This window comes from Phalacrocorax aristotelis, chromosome 3 (assembly GCF_949628215.1).
Source record: "Phalacrocorax aristotelis chromosome 3, bGulAri2.1, whole genome shotgun sequence".
Classification (NCBI taxonomy): domain Eukaryota; kingdom Metazoa; phylum Chordata; class Aves; order Suliformes; family Phalacrocoracidae; genus Phalacrocorax; species Phalacrocorax aristotelis.
In genome coordinates, this window is record NC_134278.1 from 113,761,905 (window position 1) to 113,781,760 (window position 19,856).

A 19,856-nucleotide genomic window follows, 5' to 3' on the forward strand; every position below is an offset into this window, starting at 1 on the left:
CCAAAATCCAGTACTTCCTTTATATCCTAGATGGACTACATGCATTTCCTCAGTCAGGGAACATTGGGATTACCCTGTTAAATACATGTAGTCTAGTAAGTAGGTCTTTCTGAGGTGTTTCATGTCTACTGTAAGTAAAGAATACTCAGAACACACTCAACCATTGCCTTCAGGTATTCCAACCATGACTACAACCTTCCCCACCTTCCAGAAAGGCAGCCAGTATGCTCTGCTTGGGATATTCAGAAGCTAACAACCTCCGCAGACACAGGATGCACCATACAGGCCAAATTTCAGGCAACATGTAACTCCAGTACTGTCTTCAGTGGAACTGAATTGCTTTACATCAGATAACTATCTGTCCATACATGTTATAGTAAAGAAACAAGATCTACAAAACAGCGTGTCCCTGCACAAAAGCCTTATAACTACACAGGTACTTTGGTAACACTGCCAGCTTCTTCACACCCAGAATCTGGCACGTAAGCCCAGATCTGGATTTACATTTGTTTACACAACCCTATTGATTCCCAGACATAGAGCGTGAGGCCTGGCTTCCATCTCATGCTCTTCTCACGGCATCCGGGTCTCACACGTTTGCAGCATAGTGACTGCTGCTCCTTACACAGCTGGTCAGGGAGCTGGGAGCTGCCAACCAGCTGCACCTACCGGAAGGGAGCCTAAAGACAGAAAGTGCTGGTGCTGCACTTAGTGCCACAAGCCTGTCCCTATCACAGGACTCCACACGTAGGTGAGTGTCTGACGGGGGAGCTGTCTCTGCCATGAAGCCTAAAATATAATTTCTCTTATGTATTAGGACTTGAGTAACTATAGAAAGCTGCTTGTAGTGATATGTGCATTAAAAGCAGGGACTTGTACACATGTATTGCACATGGGACATATACAGCAGACATGACATTATGAAAAAATCTCTCTTTAAAGACCAGGAAAAAAAAGAAAAAAGGCATCCTAGATATGGACAATTAAATACAAAAAAATGGTATCCTGGGTATGTAAAATCTTGGACTGAAGAACTGTGCTGGGCATAAAGGAACATCTGTACATAACTAGACAGACTATGATACCATGAAGAGCTTTTGCCTCCCAAGCCTCAGTCCCCTAATTGCTTCAGAAATCTTAAACCACCCAGTACTTTTGCCATTATTATAATAGAAGACAAGTGCATCTGAGTGCATGAAAAATGTTAATCTGACAACTCTAAACTAACCCAAGAGAAAGGAAAGTTTTTGCGGCCTGGCCCCAATAAGCAAGGAAAGCAATCTGCTGCCTCAAAGCTTTGTTTTTTCTGCCTTCAGAGGCAGTGTCTTCCACTCACATGGTGATGCTAAGCCTCCTTCCTGCATATGAGCCTCTGGTCATGAAAAATCCAGCTTAGTCTCATAATCAGTATTTTCTTACAGCCTCCACTGGTGCATTCTTATTAAGTGCAAGAAAGGAAGCAATAATTGGTGTGGGGAGTCTCCACTGAGCCAAGGCCAGCAAAGCCTCCTAGTTTGCTGGAGTCAGAGCTCATCATATGCATATTAAAATGAAGGACCTCTCCAGATCTTGATTGCATTTGGCACTAGCCAACCTTCCTGACTGATTAGGTACAATCATTCATTTCAGAAAAGCACAGAGGGGATAGGAACAGGGAATAAAAGAACTTCCTCTTATGGGGAAAACAGCATAGAGGCACTTTTAAATTATGGTTGTGGAGAAATTTGCATTGATCAACAACACAAAGCCACAGGCCTGTCAGAGGTGCAGTCTGAAACTATGATTTACATGCAGGGCAAGTGACACAGAAATTAAATCCCTGTATTCAAAAGAATCCAGCAGGAGGATAGAATGACTCAAAAGACTGATAATTTGAAACTGAAATACTCAAATGTTGGTAACATGCCTGAATTTAAATGTGATTAAATACTGTTATCAATACACATGACATGTGTTTGGGGTTTGACTTGAGGACCTAAAATGCCTGTCTGTTTAAGCCACAAACTTGCAGTGAGAAACTAAGGACTGAAACTAAGTTTCAGACATGGAGGATACTTTTCTGGGAAGGTGGTGCTCCAGACTGGGAGCCAAGAGACAGAAAGGGCAACTCCGCGTATCTGTTCCCCAGTACTATTACAAGGGAGATGGGGAAGAAATAGAGAAATTTGTTCTCCAAGCTCGTCAACACAGAGGAACACAGGTGATGCCCTCTTGTGCCTACATACATAGTCTAATGTTTAAGGCAGTCCATATTCACATGAAAGCCCACAATGGAGGCATTTCTTGTACTTTTTACCCTATAAATATTCTTGCAGGTTGCAGAGCCAAAGAGGGGCCTCACAAACACTGCCACAGCTAGGACTTGGCAAGCTTGAGTGGGACTGGTGATATATGGGAGTACTTATTCAATGTGGTGAAGCCTAGTTTTCATCTGAGGTTTATGTTGTATCCATTACATTAAATGGCCTGCAAAGGAGAACTAAGCATGAAGGAAACTTGCTACTTCCAAGTCAGCTGCAGTGGGAACCACTACTACAGTTATTTAGGTTTGGATCTCATCTCCCTGTGGCTCTTGACAAAGGTGTGTTATCCAGTGTGTGTGCCAAAATGATGCCTTGCTCAGAAATTGTTTTGCTTCCTCTGATGAAATAAATAAATGAATTCTCAGATACTTCTATGATGTACCTTATTCTCTTTCAACATAAAACTCCTTTTTCATTCCTTTCTCTACTCTGGGAAGAGAGACTATAATCACTGAATTTTATTCTCTGTGAAGGTAGAGAAGGAACAGATGTGGAAACATGTCACAGAGAAAGCAAAGAGCAGTTTTCCCAAACCTTCTGGTATTGATCACTTCATCCACTGCTACCAGAAATATGTCCCTGGTGACCCCACTGTTCCTTTGTCTCTGTCCTGAGAGGACTAGCAAAGATATCAGTCATGTGGACGGCTCATGCGCTCAGAGTACACTAACCAACTCCCTTCACATTCTTCAGCATTCTGGCTCTAAAGTGCTGGCAACTACTAGCCTAGAGGGTTGAAAACTCAAGAGAGCACAGAAAATATCACAATAATTCCACAGTTCCATTTCAGGACAAGATGAAGACACTGATTTACATAGGAAGGGATTAGCTAAATGGGCAGAAAAACCAAGTGAGATCCATGTGGTGGGAGAGGACAGAACAAAAAGGCAAGAGCAAAAGGTACAGTAAAGCAACAGGCATCTTGCTCTAGATATTCTCCTTCCTCAGGTGGCACAAGGCATTAAAAGTTCTGGTCACAGTTACAGAAATCAGAGTATTCAGAGGTTACCAAGTTGCGACCTCAGCTGCTTGGACTCTTCACCACATCTCTTATTTTTCACCCTCATGGGAGTTCCTCTGTACAGCTTTTAGTCCAAGGAGACTGAAGGAGAAGGAATTAATATGATCATCATTTTCTCTCTTCTCTTCACTGTCACAGTCACAGTCACTGCTGTTCCTTCCAGCTATATTCATGGGCTAGCTCATCTTTAATTCAGAAACTGAGCCAACTGTGATGCAGTGGAAGACATTACTAAACATTATGGGATGAGAGGTGACAAGGTGAGAAGCTAAGAGTTGAATTTAGGGTTATGTCAGGAAGGGACATAGTTCTATGTTCTTCCAGTTGGTGTTACAGAGCACTGCAGACAGAAACCAAGGTTAAGGTTTCAATCATGGTTCCTAGCATGGACTGAACACACTGAAGGTACTTGATCCTGAGGGAAGGACAGAGCCCTTGATTCAGCACTTGGTTCCATCTTCATTTCATTGCACTCAGGCAATACTACAAGGGGAAATACAATTTTGATTTCCAGGGGCCTCATTGGTCAGGAATACATAGCAGTTCCCTGTGCATCTTCTCTACAACAAAAGCTGGGGTTTTACAGTAGGGTCAGAAAACTAGATCACTTCAGAGAGAGAAAGAGAGAGAAGAGAGTATGTTGCCTTACCCAAGCAGCAACCTACCTCTTTCAGCAACTAAACAATGATGGGACCTCATATGGAACTGCTCTTTCAATGGATGAGAAGCAGCATAAAGGCAGGGCAAAAGAGGTGCTGGATAAGTCTAAAGTTTTCAAATACAGAGAGTTCACAAGTATTTATGCTGCTCCTTACCTGTAAATAATGTAACTTAATAGGTACTTTTGGTGGCATAAGGTCCAAAGTTTTGCTCTGGAAATGCCTGGGAGGATGGTAAATAGTAATATGGATAAAAAGCTTCTGTGAATCTATAAAGTCAACAAAACCCCTTATTTAGGGACTCTGAGGAAAAAGAAGAAAAACCCAAACCAAAATTAAAAAAGAAACAGGTTCATATGCAACGTAAGAGAAACAAACCTTGACAGGAGAGTCCAGTCAATGTCCTGCCTGATCTAAATACCAGAATGCCTCAAAGGCAGCCAAGACTAAGAACAGATAACAGTAAGCATTTCTCAAGTCTTTCCCAGTGTAAGAGTCTAATGTGGTGCAGGTAACTCAGACAAGGGTATTATCATTCAAGCTTGGAGGCTGTAATAATATCCTCAACTTTGAAAATGGCAACTCAGAAGACAGCTTTGCTTCTTCCCCACGGACCTGCCATCCTAAAATAGATAATCTTGAACTCCACCTTCTCAAATACCACGACCATCTCAACAGAGCCACTAACAAAAGAAACAAGATGAGAAACAAAAAAAGCATAAGCTCTTTACACTGCTCTTTCTTGTGCTAACATTCTTTAAATTTTTCTGCTTTCCCTGGATTGCCAGCATTTAAGTTACCCTTCTTGGCATGGTCTGTGTTCACATCTGGGATCAGGTTGCTGGTATAAGAGAGATCTATATGGCAAAATATTTAGTGTTAAGCAGCACACCATCCTTAACCAACAAGAAGAGTCCAGGACTGTAATATTTAGCAAAAGGAATCAGAATCCACTGTTACAAGAACACACCACTGCTAACAAATATGAACAAGGACACGGAGAAGCTGTTTCATGAAAAAAAAATTATTTCCCTTTGCCTTGTAATAGTTCTTCCAGATTCTTCTGCAGTTCCTGTTCAGTCAATAAATCTGTACAAGGAAAAACACATGTGCTTAGCACAGCCGTCTTTGCCAGCAGGCACAAAACCAGTTGGCACCTGCCAATAGACCACCAAATGCAGCAGCACTTTACTACATAGTAGTATGTACAGTGCCAGCTGAGAAGAGAGACAGAAAAAAAGCAGGAGTGATGCTGGCTAGAACAGTCTTGATGGTCAGGTATGGCCAGTTTTACAATTTATGAGCTACAGGACCACTCCACACACCCTACTCTCTAAAGCTTCTCTTCCTTGCCTGTTCATTGCAGGAGCGATGCTAAAGCCAGCTGTTCTGCCCTCCTTCAGCTGGGTGCACAAAAGCGGCCCTTTGAGGGGCAAAGCTTGTGGTCACAAGTATGTTTGTTTGCTTTGTGTTTTGTGCATCTAGACTCCTGATAAGGACTTACCTGTGCTGTCACCACTGCATTAGTTCCAAGGCAATCACCGCCAGCAAGCAGCCTGAGAGCTAGCACCTCATCTCCTGTTTTAGCCCAAACAAAATCAGACCAAATCACCCTGAGCCATAGTCTTCATTCAGACCTACTCTATGCACACGTTCCCAATGAAATAAATCAAGATTGAATTTGGCCCATATCAGGAGTAACCCTTTTCTGTTTTAATTTTCCAATTGAGGAGACAAGGCCTAAACACAGCAGCCAGCTTCAAGCAACACAAAAGCCTGGGATCCTTCCTAGAACTATTTTTCTGGTTAAGCGACTTTAAGAGCAGACATTTCAGTTGAAATCAGGATCAACTTGTCATTTGACAACCACTGCCTTAGTCAGAGTCCTGTTAGGCAGCTGCTGTTACTCGGTTGGTCTGGGCGCATCCCCCAAACAGAGTAGCCCATACTTGTATATTTGCCTCAGCCTGGAATCTACATCAGCAAGTTTGCAAGCTCTGGAGAGATCTTGTGACTCCATCACAAATAAAGGATCCCAATATTTTCCTAATTCCTGCCCTTGCAAAACGGACATCTCCAAGTTCACTTTTCGTGATATTAATTTAAGGACCACAAGATCAAGAGAAGACATGTTTCTGGCCCTCATAATATCCATTTTCTTCAGAAAGGCAGGTAGAAACATACTGAAAATTTACTAGATTGGAAAATTGATCACAAGGGAGGCTTTTCCAGCATAGCCAGGCCTAAGTCTTCTTGTCATTAAGTCTTACGTGGGAAAATGCCCCAGATTTTAACTGCAACAAGGGGAAAAATAAGGCTTTTAAAAATTCACTCAAGCACACCAGTGTTTCATTATACCCTTTGTAGAGCAGATGGCAAGACGAGGGTATATCCCCTGGGCCTGCTTCAGGGAGCGAACACAAATGTTCTTCTCACTACAAACCTCGGATGATGTTGGTGTCATCATTTCACTTGGGGATTTGGGTCAAAAGGCTTTACACTCAAATCTGGTTTTTATATAGTACAAGTGCACCCAGACTAGACCCTAACAGATAAGCAGTGGGGAGGCTAGTACACAGCACAGAGCCCTCTTAGGTACTTCCAGGTCGCTGATTTACATTGCTGCATTTACAGACTGAATCTTTCTAATCCAATTAAAATCTCATCCAAGCTGTCAATACAGATGTAGCCTGTTTTATTTTAGTGTCTCATAGAACATGCATTAATCTGGACCTGTGGACAAACTGGCCCTTCTAGGCAAATTCTGCATTCTGCCAGCCCCAGGTTCTCTTACTCATAAAGCCCTTACTGCTGTCATGTTACCTGCCTACCCAGGAACTCCTATGGACATGCATCACCATCCTATCTGAGTGCTTTATAAAAATGTGTGATATATACCATTAACCTTCTGAAAAATAGTACTTTTCTCTCCCGGCTCACTTCTCATGTAATGATAGCTAGGATACTATCACTAAATATAAGAACATGAGTATGATCTATTTTCACTTCATTGGCTTCGTTTGTTTGAAATGTGTATGCCAGTTACAGGCTGTCAGCACATTTAATAAGTTATAGCATAGACCAACAACTCACATACTTCTGGGGCCAAAAATTTTTACAGATCATCACGTATACTTGTCATTAAATTTTGCACTGAAAACATTATAAATTATACTGTTTAATCAACTTCCATAAGGCAGCTGTGAGCTGTTTTGCCACAAGCACATGAAACACCGGTATTTGCCAGGCATAAACCAAAAAGCTAAAAGCACCCTTAATACCACCACAAACTCTCAAACCCCTCATAGAAACTGATACCCTTCTCAGTAAGCAAAAGCCCAGCAGCAACTAAAATAGGTCTTTCACTATGACCTGAAGGTAAACAAGTTCAAGTTTTAGCAAGCCAAGTTCAGGAGCAAAGCACATCTGCTGGTGACATCTTCAGGAAGGCTGGATTGAATGCTTCAGTGAATCTTAGTATTGAAGTGAGGTAAACTTTGATACAGCAATTAAAGCTTTGCATGTGAAAACCAATACTTAAGCAGCATCCAGAAATAAACTAACAGCAGACCAGATTACAGATTACGCTCTTACTCATGAGAGATCCTTGTCACCAAGCAGAATTCTCCAAAGTCAGTCACCTGCACTTTCTGAGAGGAAGTAGTCTCACATAAAAGGTGAACTGACTTAAATATAGACCAGGACTTTGTGAGATATGTCCATAAGAGGACATTCCTCATTCGCCACTTAGAAGCAAGTAGACAGTTTCCTGCTGCACATCCTATTCTTCCTGAAATCGCTGCAAGTCCTATTGACTCCTTCCCACACCCCTGCCATAGCATACTGCAAATGCTAGAAAATTATCATGGGTGCTAAGGAAGGTGGAAACAGTCAATGGAAAAGAAAACCATACCGATTTACTATGTACACAGAAAGCAACTTTGCCTGAGGAAGTCCTTCAGCTGAAAATTGTTAGAGGGTTGGAGAGTATCCTGGAAAAGACCACCCTATGGCCACATCTTATACTCTTCCCTAGGCATCTGCTTTGGGCCTCATCTTGAAATAGGAGCCTGGGCTAGGTTGTCAGACCTAGCTGTCCCTATGTTCGGTATGACATACTGTAGTTGCCCACATGGTAACCTCCACTTGCACAGCCAAATTATACGGTTATTTTCATTGCCTTAGCATTCCGAAGCCGTGGTAATGGACAAGAACTTACTGGGCTAATGTTATAGGTGTCATGTAGAAAGATTACTGGCAAATTCCTCTAATTCTGAAATCCAATATTTTCTGTTCTACTCCTCATCTCAGTAGCACCGCTGAGGCATATATACACTTACAGATACCACGCTTTACATAACCTCCGATCTCAGAATGGTAATGAGATAGCTAATCAACTGCATCAAATGAGCATCACCTTTATGATGCAGATTGCAAAACACCACCGTCCTATGACCTCTGCCTATGTTTTGCATGTGGGCTGAACAAGAGGGCGAAGACAGCAAAGCAATTCGATGCCACGCATGAATAGCAAGTGCCTGCTACTGGAATCTGCAACATTTACCACCAAAGCAAATGACAAAGTTCATGTGAAATAACGGCTTCCCATCCTGTTTATGTCTGTTGCTGCAACAGCACCATTTCATGGTTCAAAGGCACCTGACTGATGAAATGTAATTAGCATGGTCACCTGATTCTTATACCTCACCAGCATTATGTTACCAATCAACTGAACTGTATAGTCCTTATTTTATAGACTCGCAAACCCTAAGATTTTCCACTGTACTATATTATATAGCAGATTCTATCCCAAAATTGTTAACAAGAAATTAACTGTCAGGGATTTGTCCTCTAGAGAACTTAGGAGGTTCCTTCTAATATGCCCAGTCCTACTCCTGGAGAACTGCATAGTGCTGAGGGAATAAATAAGCATATTTAAGCATTTTTCTGTGCTTACACCCAGTGCCACTGTCATCCATCCTTTCATTTGTCACCTTTCTCCCACCAAAAAAATGTGGTCATAAAAGAACGGGGGGGAAAAGAAAAAGCTTCAACAGAAGTTGTTTTCTATCCCTAATAACTCCTGTAAGTCCCTTTAGTCCTCCTTTGAAGGAAGGAGTTCATCCATGCCCCAAAATGTATCAATCTGCCAGCAGAAACTTACCACAAGTTCGGAGAATCTGGCATTGAGCTCTTCTGCTGGTGGGATCGGGACAGAAAACTCAAGGAATTGGAGGGGGTTATTGTCCTTGAGGTTGATTTCAGGGAGGTCACTACCCCCAAAACAACAAAGAAACCCCAACGCATGACGATTCCTCTTCCGGGGTGCCATGATCATGGTGTATGATGCTATCTTCTGATCATGTTCTGCAGGAAGAAAAAAAAGACAAAAACAACAGACATTAAATGATAAACAAAACAACATTGGATCTGTGCAACTCTCTGCAGTTACAATGGTTATCACTGGTGTAACAGCTGGAAGAGGACAGAAGGATCTGAGGCACAAAAGAGCAAAACAAACATGCAAGCTAGGCAAGGTATATAAGCTTTAATGTGGTATTAACATGCTCTTGTATGACAGTGTAGAATCAATTCTCCCAAAGTTTCTGAAAAGGTTTTACAAACCCAGTGTGGGATTTCTCAGCAGGTAGATTTATCAGTAGTGCTCAGCAGCCAAGGCTGAAAGCTACTGCTGAATGTCGCTGTTGGCCTTTCTCTCACTACTGTGGTAAAGGAGCCAAAGTATCAGAAGCAAAAAGCATATACTTGAGAATTTACCCAGAATAAATGGAAGAATCCTGTAAAGGTATCCCATTCAATCAAAATAAAATGAGCAATGAAACAATGAACTCGTCCCTTTATGGCCAGGACTATCACAGTAGGACCATTTTGTCTATCCCATTTTCAAACACATATAACTAGTTTGGGCTGCTTTATGTATCCAGGGGAGAAACTGCACAGTGCTAATGCATGCTTTCAGATTTACATTCAAGCAGCCAGATCCCATCTTGACAGGACCCAGACTTGAGGGGCTTTGGTATCAGGAGTATAAAGGGAGGCAAAAGAAGGCCTGAAAGAGGAGCTGGGAAGTGACTGATTTCACCACACAACACCGTTTGTGAGTGGCCCATCCAAACAGGAAGCCTCCTGCCAGCAGTTTGAAAGGAGGGATCTGTGCAGTCCACAGAGAGCAGCATATTTTGCCCTTTTAAGGGACTTGTTGTTTGACAGCTAAGGGGCTTATTTGTGTTATATTTTTTAAGGACTTCACTTTTTCACTTAATCTGCAGAATAAGCCATATCCTTAGAGAGCAAATAATTAAAGCCTGTTGTGGAGCTCAGCTCCCTGGGCACAGGAGCAGGGAGGGAGGTGGCAGGTGAAGCGAACTGCTGGATGCTGTATCAGCAGCAACACAGCTGAGCTTTGTCATCAGAGCAGCTGCTGCCCTAACCTGCCCCACAATGCTTTGGTCTGTTTGCTTGCCAGAACAAGGCTGCTTTGAGCTCTTACAGAGACTAAGTAGCTGTGCTAGGAAAAGCACCTTTAGGACAGCAGTTGCATAGTGGGACTTAACATACTGCACAGAGCCAGAAGCTCTCCAGGGACTTTTTGTGTAGAAATTGGCATGCTCGCTTAAGAAAAAAAAGTAAGCAACAAACAACAACAACAACAAAAACCCCAAACCTCCACCCTTGTGGCACTATGTGCTTGGCAGGAATCACCTGCCCTACTTTATGCTGGGATTACTTTATCTAGCACCTTCTCTTATGCGCTGGAGGGGTGTCAGCTGCAACTGTCATGCAGCTGAAAGGAAAGTGAGCTGGTACCAAGCTCTGTCTTCCAGCATGCCCACTTCCCTTTGCTCTCCATGCCAACTCCGCAAGGGGTGGTATGTTGCAGCAGGACTGACTAGGGCAGAGTGACGCTGGCTTACAAAAGCACATTTATAAGAACATTGGATTCTCACTAGGAGATGCCAAAGGTCAACTTAACCCTGGAACCGGTCTCTGACAGTCATTCAGTCAGAAAACAAAAATGGCCTCAAATCTAGTACAATGATGTGCAGGGCAACTTCTGTTTCCTCTCAGTGGTGTTGGCTTAAGAGATTTAGTTCTTAAAAGATTTTACAAGACAGCCCCAGGAGAAGTTGACCTTGTCCATCACAGACCATCTTCTCAGGGACTACTCTGAATGTAATGTCCTTTATGGTAATCTGGTCGTGGATGGGGTTAGGACCCTTTTGTTCAAAAAAACTTTGTTTTCAGAGGAACTCAAATCAATGAGGCAAACATGGTTTACATACAGTATAACTACATTTGCATCAATTCAGTTGTAAGCAAGTTCTGGCCTGCTGTCTAGAGGCTTCCTCACCAACTATCAAAGGACCAGCATTCTCTGGGGCATAGGCAATGAATCCTCCCCGGAAAAACTGGCTGAGACATTGAACTGTTAGGACCATAACATCATCTTTTATGAGCTCAGGTCAAGACTTTAGCGAGCACTCCTCTATAAGAGGTACCTTACCAGGAAATAAGTACTATGTGAATGGATATGAAGGCCAACAGTTTTCTACAGGGCAAGTACTGCCCTGGTCAGGGCACCACAGGTTGTCCTGCACTGAAGTTTCAGCACTCAGCTTTCATCTTAGGCAGGTTCACCTAAGAGGTGAACATCCTGCAGGCCTTCTTCACCCATAATGCTGAAAAATACACAAGCTAGGTCTTGTACCTGTGGTGTTTTTTCAAAATTGGCATCTGTTCCTTGGGATCCATGCTTGACAAACTCAGTAAAGCTACTTAGCATTTACTACTCTGCAAAAGCACGCAGAGCTCACATGAACGGTAAACTTGTATTGCCTCACTTTCATAAAGCAGCATTCCATTGCACAACTCATACTCTTAATGCTGGCATTTTCCAGGCCTATCTATAAGAAGCGTGTGGGAAATTCATACTGACACAGAGGGGTAAAATGGCACTTTTGTATTGCTACAACACTGTAACTGTAGATAGGTGAGATGTCTAGATACTTTTAAAACAAGAATAATTGAGGACTGCTAAAATCCAGCACAGGTCTTTTAGAATTGAATCATGAATGAATGAATGAATTATATTTCTAAATGGGAGCACTGTCTTTCTAAAGATTAAGCCTGCCAGTCACAGGATGCTGAGGGGCATTTACTTAAGTTGCACTGTTCATGCTATTTAAGAACTAATTACAACTCCTTGATCTCTGTTGGTGAACACAGTTTTAAACAAAATAAACATTTTCTAATAGGGTCCAAATTAATAATCTTTTCCTTTTCTTTCCCTCTCTCTTGCCTTTTCTTTGACAAGAACCAAATCTGGGATTCTTGTGCTTCCAAAGGATGGGCAGGGGGAAGCGGGGGAAGCAACAAAAAATAATTAAGAAGAGAACATCTTTCATTTTTTCTGAGGGGTAACTGATAACAAAGCTGTCATAAAAGTTTATAGAAATAACAGAAGGTGGGGGTTTTATTGTAATAGAAGCCCTATTGCCTTTGAACCTCTCGTAAGTAAAGTGACTGTAAGAATGAAACACATACAATTATCTATTTCTATATATACCTCCAGTGAGAATCAATGGGAAATCTCTTTCTGGAGAGAATCCCACTATTACACATAACTCCCTCCCACAGCTCTCCTCAGTTGTACTGTTTTACCCTTTTGCACAACACAAACAAGTTGCTGTCATTTCAACAGCTAAACGCACACCCGCTCCTCATAGCAATCCCCCTTCTGCTTCCCAGCCCCATCTGTGGTTCGGCTCAGTTCAGGAGTCACAGCCTGGAACTTTGCCCAAGGTCTAATTATAACTATGTCCTCTTCCTCTGACAGGGCGTACGTGTTCATTTCTAAACCATTTGGCCCAGTGATCAAACATAATTAAGCTAATGAAATTTTTCCAAGTCTTATCAGAAGGTTTAGCCGCATTGGAGGGATCCATGCTAACTGCACACAAGGATCCTCTTTCAATTGCAGGTTCAAAACCCAGTCTCACTCTTTTCTTCATTGTCATCTGAGGAATTATAATTTTCTTGCAAATAGATCCTAAATAAGCAACGTTTCACAAACAGTAAGACACCTGCAACAACTGCTGTGCCAGCAACTCTCCTGTGCAAGAGAGCTTATTATCGTAGTCTTTACCTCACAGTCCCGTCCTTCACCACAGCGAACAGCGAGAGCACAACTATAACTAAAGTAAAGAACATTACTTTTGTATCATCACCTGTAGAAAAACAGAAGGGCAGGACTCTGTGTGTTAACTAAATACACGCAGTCCTGTAAAACCAGTTTGCAACATAAGGAAGCATTAACGGAAAACACTGGTGCACTCACTTCCAGAGCTTAACCTCCACTGACCATCAACAGACACACAATGTCAGTGAACGTAGCCACAGCTTTTACCTGAGTGGGAAGCATGGGACTAAATGTACGATGCAGAATCATTGTCCACATTGGTTTATGCTAACAGGAGAGGTAACAAAGTAAATCACTTGCATTTCCCCGTAAATCTGTATTTTTCTTTATGCCAGGATGAAACATAGCAATGTGACGTATTATCACAGAAGTAGAAAGAAACCTGAATTTGGACTCCCCCCTAACCCCCCACCCCCCACCCCCCCAAATCCAAGTTAAATCTCTAAGTTATTCAACTATTAAATAATAAACCACCAGAACTTCATGGTATGACAATAGCTACCTTCATTGTTGCTTACTGACGATGAAATGGGGAAAACAAGCACCATGCTTAAAATTGTCAAAATATATATGTTGGTTAAAGCTATAGAGCTCCATACCGATCCTATGCTCAGCTCCCTGGACCACATTGCTTCTCCAGCACACAGGTGGTGAAACTATGAGCTTCATAGCATGTTCTAATTACCATGGGAATTTTCCATGTATGTTACATATAACGTGACAGATGTCAGATGCAATATAAGGCAATTGCAGCATGGGGGATGTGGACAGGGGACAGGCAAGCAATCCAATTGTTGCAGCTGCAGTAGTAACCCAACTCCTTTGGTTTGGATTTGTCACCATACCAAGGAGCTTCCTTGTCTCCAGGGCACAAAGCAGCAACAAAATAACCAACTATTTAAAATCCACAAAGTTAAAACCTTTCTTTCAGGAAGGAGGGTAGTCCTCCCTGAAGAGTGCACCTGCCTGCTTACTGTGTTGGACCTGAAGGCATCAGATCCATCAACTGATCAAAGGAAAGAAATTCCTGGAAAATGACTGGGGCCTTGTGCAGCGACAGCTATGCAGTTCCGGTGAGCCACGGCCCACACTTAACAGTTCCACCAGAGGAGAGAGCTCAGTTCAAAACATACTGTACGTTTTGAGTCCTGTTCAGAGATTTGCCCTCCCACAACACATCAAAACAAGGCTGCAGATCTCAGCGTGGTATAAGGACTTCGCAAGCTAGCCCAGGCACTCAGCACCAGTCTGGTTTACACACCATCCCATCAAAACTGAGATGGTTGAGAGTTTCAAAGTTTTCCACAGACCTAAAGATTGTCTCCTGCTATATACATAGCACTATATATTATTAATACTTTATTTAATTTTTAAATTTTATTAATTTATTTGCCTGGGAAATATGTCCTGAGATAAGAGAAAAGGCAAGGGCTATTTGAAGACTGTCAGGTGTAACTATACCCATGAACCTACTTAATGCAATGTGTCTGTCAAAAATCTGCTTATTTTTAATACTTTAAGGATGTGCTGGATGACTAATGACCACTAAAGTTAGCCTGCTAATGCCCACAAATCCAACACCTCTCACCTGTTAACAGCTTATCAACACAAAATAAAAAGCTAAAGAACTGACAGGCCTTTCCCTTCTGAAAGATTCATTTGCAACACTTTCTTTACCTGGGAATGAGGGGAAAAAAAAACTACAAAAAAAGCCCCAAACAAAAACAAACAAATAAACAAAACAAAAAAAACCCCAAAGAAAACAGGAAAAGAGATACCAGCAGGTTCCCAATCCATTTATCTACCTAAATTGTATTCATATAAAAATAATTTTTAAAGAAGAGTTAAATCAAGATTCAAAATACAAAGAGAAGAGAACAGTAAAGCAGTTAGAATCAGTATAATAAATCCAGAGAGTAATAATTTGTTATTTCTTTACACCTTTTTTTCCATGTTTTAATCAAGACTAATAACCTTCTATACCTGAGCTGACTGAACAATCCATTCATTTTTTTACCTGCTAAGAAATTATTTTATTTTCACAAATGTATTAGTTTACTATAACTCTGATTCCACAGAAAAATTTGCAGGATCAAAACTAATCTGTCCTAGACACCAAAAGCTGAGTCTTAATTATAATCTTGCATCTTATTTAGATGCAAGTAAATCTACACATCTTTAACATTTCTGAATGGCAATGTGACCACTGCAGCTTACACTGCAAACAAAACAAGTAAAATTCACAACTTTAGTGTTTATCCAGAATACTTATGTCCTTAAGCTCCTCAGTGTCTAAGGATACAATATATTTAGCTAAGATGGGAGGCAGAGATGCCCTATTAAACAGCAACTTTGGAGGCAGTAATACATTTTGCTTGGTGGTTGTTGTACCACAGGTTCCTGTCCTAATTTATCAATTCCACATTTAGGCAAACTTGCCAACAATTCAAAACACCATGGCAGTGGATCCAACAGGATTGCATATCCCCTAAATATAAGTAACCTCTCTGGTTTGAGTGCAGTAGTCTGGAGTCCCATCTTTCTTTCCTTTCCCCCTCCCTGTTATTACTTCTAAGCTTTCTAAAGTTGCAGCACTGCAGACTCAGTAACATCGGTACCCTCCACCTCCTTCCCAATCAGAAAGTGTGGACTCTTGCTAAGATTAATTTTCCTGTCTTCCTCACCATGAGCCACATTTGTTCTATTCATATACCTCAGTAAAGACCACGCCATTCCCTTCTATTAAAAAAAAAAACAAACAAAAACCTAACAAAAACAACAAAACACCCAACCCCAAAAAAGCATGCTTTTCCTTCAGCCAGGGAAGAACTACACTTTCCAACTCTAACTTTTATTCTCTGCTGGTTTTTCCACTATTCCGTTGCAATATCCTCACTATGTTTCATGACAACATGACAACTCTTAGGCTTGGAATGGATTCTAGTAACCACTGCCTACACATCAAACTGCAAAACTCCTCTCTTTATTTAAACAGATAGTAAAGAAGTCTCCTGCTGGAGAAATTAATGTGTTATGGCCTAGACAAGTGGTCTGTGCAGTGGGTGGGGAATTGGCTGACAGGCCGCACCCAAAGGGTGGTGGTAAATAGCTCCTTTTCCAAGTGGCAACCTGTCACTGGTGGAGTCCCCCAGGGATCGATATTGGGCCCAATGGTATTCAATATCTTCATAAGTGATCTGGGTAACGGCATCAAGTGTAGCCTGATGAAGTTTGCAGATGACACCAAATTGAGTGGGGAAGTAGACACTCCAGAAGGGAGAGCTGCTCTGCAGGGAGATCTGGATAGGCTGGAGGAGTGGGCCAGCAAGAACCCTATGAAGTTCAACAAGGATAAGCGTAAGGTCCTGCACCTGGGAAAACATAATCCAGGAGTGCAGCACAGACTGGGATCCACCTGGCTGGAGAGCAGCTCTGTGGAAAGGGACCTGGGGGTCCTGGTGGACAGGAAGCTCAACATGAGCAAACAGTGTGCTGCTGTGGCCAAGAAGGCCAACAGGATGCTGGGTTGCATCAAAAAGGGCATCACCAGCAGAGAGAAAGAAGTCATTATCCCACTCTACTCAGCACTTGTCAGGCCACACCTGGAATACTGGCTACAGTTCTGGTCCCCGCTCTACAAAAAAGATGTGGACAGGCTGGAAGGGGTCCAGGGAAGGGCCACCAAGACGATCAAAGGACTGGGAAGCCTGCCGTACGAGGATAGGCTGGGAGAACTGGGTTTGTTCAGCCTTGAGAAAAGGAGGCTTAGAGGGGATCTCATCACCATGTACCAGTACTGAAGGGGTAGCTACAAAGAAGATGGAGACTCCCTTTTTACACGGAGTCACATGGAGAGGACAAGGGGGAATGGACACAAGTTGCTTTTGGGGAGATTCCAATTGGACATGAGAGGAAAATTCTTCACAGTGAGGACAGTCAACCATTGGAATAATCTCCCCAGGGAAGTGGTTGACTCGGCCACGTTGGACACTTTTAAGAGTCGTCTGGACAGGGAGCTGGGCCACCTTGTCTAGACTGTGCTCTTCCCAGAAAGGCTGGACTAGATGATCCCTGAGGTCCCTTCCAACCTGGGATTCTGGGATTCTGTGAAAAAAAAAAACAAACGAACTCTGAAGAGACACCTACTGCTGCAAAGCCTGCACCACATTTTGTGTATGTTTTATTTCTGTTGCATTATACTCCACCAGTGCGTTTTATTTTTGTTGTATCATACTGCATCATCCTAGCTGTGGCACTGAGGTTGTAGGTTCTCCACAGTCCTACTTACCTGCTTAAATCAGTTAATGTACAGTGCCAAGTAGAGTTATGGTACTATAAAAATAGTAATAAAAAACAGTAGGTCAGCAAAAAGTAATCACCCAGCTGAAATCTGGCCAGGACATGATGGTTCACACCCCAGTAATGATGCTGCCGTAGAGGCAGCATTTAGCTGTGTCCACAAATCCAGTGTGGATAAACTTATGCTTTATGAAATCATGGAATTTATGCAATGATTTCCCCTACCACAGCGTTAGCTTCACTAGATGGGTTGGTTTGTTATGTCATTGTTCTTCTTCAAATCACTGTGATTGTAAGAGCCTGTGGGAAATATGCTACATAAAAGCAAACATGGGGAAAGAATCCCATAAACCCCACAGATGCCACCCCAGGACTCAGTCATAACTGAGGATAAGACTATCCAGCAGTAAGTCTTTTCAAACACTCTCTATGATCCCCAGATTTTACTCTTGAAAGAATTCAGGTGCTAAAAATGTCATTTTTAGGACTTGCCAAAAATCTCAGGTCCATGAATTCAGGACAAGACTACAGTCCAAGCTGTGTCTGTGCTACCCAACAGAGCAGGTCTGAACTGCCTTTTCTGTAAGCTACGGTTCTAGACAGCAGAGGCCAGGTTAGCCTCTACATTCTTTTGTTGGTGGGTACAACACTGATGCAGTTTCACAGAAGAGAGCGCCTTGGAAGCTGGAGTGTGAGATGAAGCCTTTATTCGGTATAAGAATTCATAGACTGAAGATGAAATAGATCATGAAAACATCAGTCAAGCATACATACACATTGACAGCCATAATCGGCACATTGCCCCTTCAGTTCCAATGCAGAAGACTATTTTCTGGTACAGAAGGATGAAGTCCCATGTCTTTTACAGGTCTTATGGTATGAAACGCCTTTTTTGTCATTGGTTTTAAACTGTCCCTAATCAGTAATGTCTAACAGTTCTATCCATAAGTCCAGCTCCCAAGGATGAGACATCACCTCAAGAAAGAAGTCAAGGATAGAGTGATCTGGAGAACAAGCCGTCCCACTCATCCCTCTACACCAAAACACCAGGAACACTGGTATGGCAGATTAGTACTAAAGCTTGGTCTAGGGACTTGAAATCTGTGCAATATTTCTATTGGGAAGAGTAGAGCTTAGTTACAAGTGATGTCAATCCTGAGTTTCCCAGTAGCACTAAGAACTGCCACCTTCAGAAGAATGAACACACAAAACCGCATTACTAAAAGCGTCCCTGTCTTGCTTGAGTCATTGTAATTTTTCCATTCTGTCATGGTCCAATTATTTCCAGACATGATGTAACTATTTTGCCAGGGGATTTGGGAGTCAAAGTGTTGCTGATGTTGTCATCATCATCCTGGGTGCCTGAATTTTCCAGACAAAATAAGCAGCTGAGGGCATTAGAGTGCCTCTGCTGAGAGACAAATAATCTGTAAGAACTGCCAGTATTGTCCAATAAAAACAAACAAACAGTAAAGGTCCAGTTACATATTCCCGAACTCCAGCTCATTTCCATGTGAAATGCTGTTTTCTTATTTAAACAATTAGTAGAAGAATGTTTCATCTGTGGTCCAATGTCATCTCAGCAGACAAAAATTGATTTCCATTCTAACACTGGGTTCAGGGCCACTACAGGACATTAAAGCTCAACTTGACTGGAAATATGCTTTATTTATAACCACGAGGAACTAGCCACAGATGTAGGTCTACAAGTGCTGCCTTTGCTATTGACAGGCAAATCAATTACCTGCACTGCTAAAATTTTCGCAAAGTTCTCTCACTGGAAAAAGCAACTCAGTCTTTATAGCAAATGGGTATAACTGGTGAAAAACCTGACACGGACAACATTTGGTCTTTTACATGTTTTTCATGGACGGCACTGATTCTCTTCAAAACTAGTGTTCATCAATGCCACCTGGGAAAGCCAGGTTCCAGGCTGCATATCTGCCACATTCCTACTTAGTGCCCCAGCCAAAGTACAGTATATTTCTACATGTCACTGCAAACCTGTAAATAATAAAAATGGTGGTCCTCACCTCAGTTTCATATACTGAAAAGCCACTGATGAGGACAATAGTTAACAGGCTTCTTTAGGGATACACTAAATGGAAGAAACAGTCAATAGATGCATGACAAAGGGAACAGGTCTTGGGATCTTGATGCTGTCTCCATCTTAGAGATGGTTTCCACAGGCCAAGGCACAGACAGAGTCAAGGTGTCATTGATTTTATATACCCATTTTTTAAGCTACCCAGGTTCCTGTGTTGTCAATTTGGCACCAACAATAAATTCACTCTAGAAAATAAAGCTAAGAAAAGGTCATATGTGGCATTTTACTCTAGCATTTTTATTTTTGT

General features: G+C 42.1%; 1 protein-coding gene across 4 annotated transcripts in view; it reads right to left on the bottom strand.

Annotated features, from left to right (window-relative positions):
• Nucleotides 1–19,856, bottom strand: part of DAAM2 (dishevelled associated activator of morphogenesis 2) — a 210,196-nt gene that overhangs the window by 116,967 nt on the left and 73,373 nt on the right. For all 4 annotated transcript variants that reach the window (XM_075089130.1, XM_075089132.1, XM_075089129.1 and 1 more), the window contains one exon: nt 9,148–9,350. In XM_075089130.1, the coding sequence (XP_074945231.1) occupies nt 9,148–9,321 (174 nt within the window). In that variant the 5' untranslated portion in view covers nt 9,322–9,350. The remainder of the gene's footprint in view (nt 1–9,147; nt 9,351–19,856) is intronic.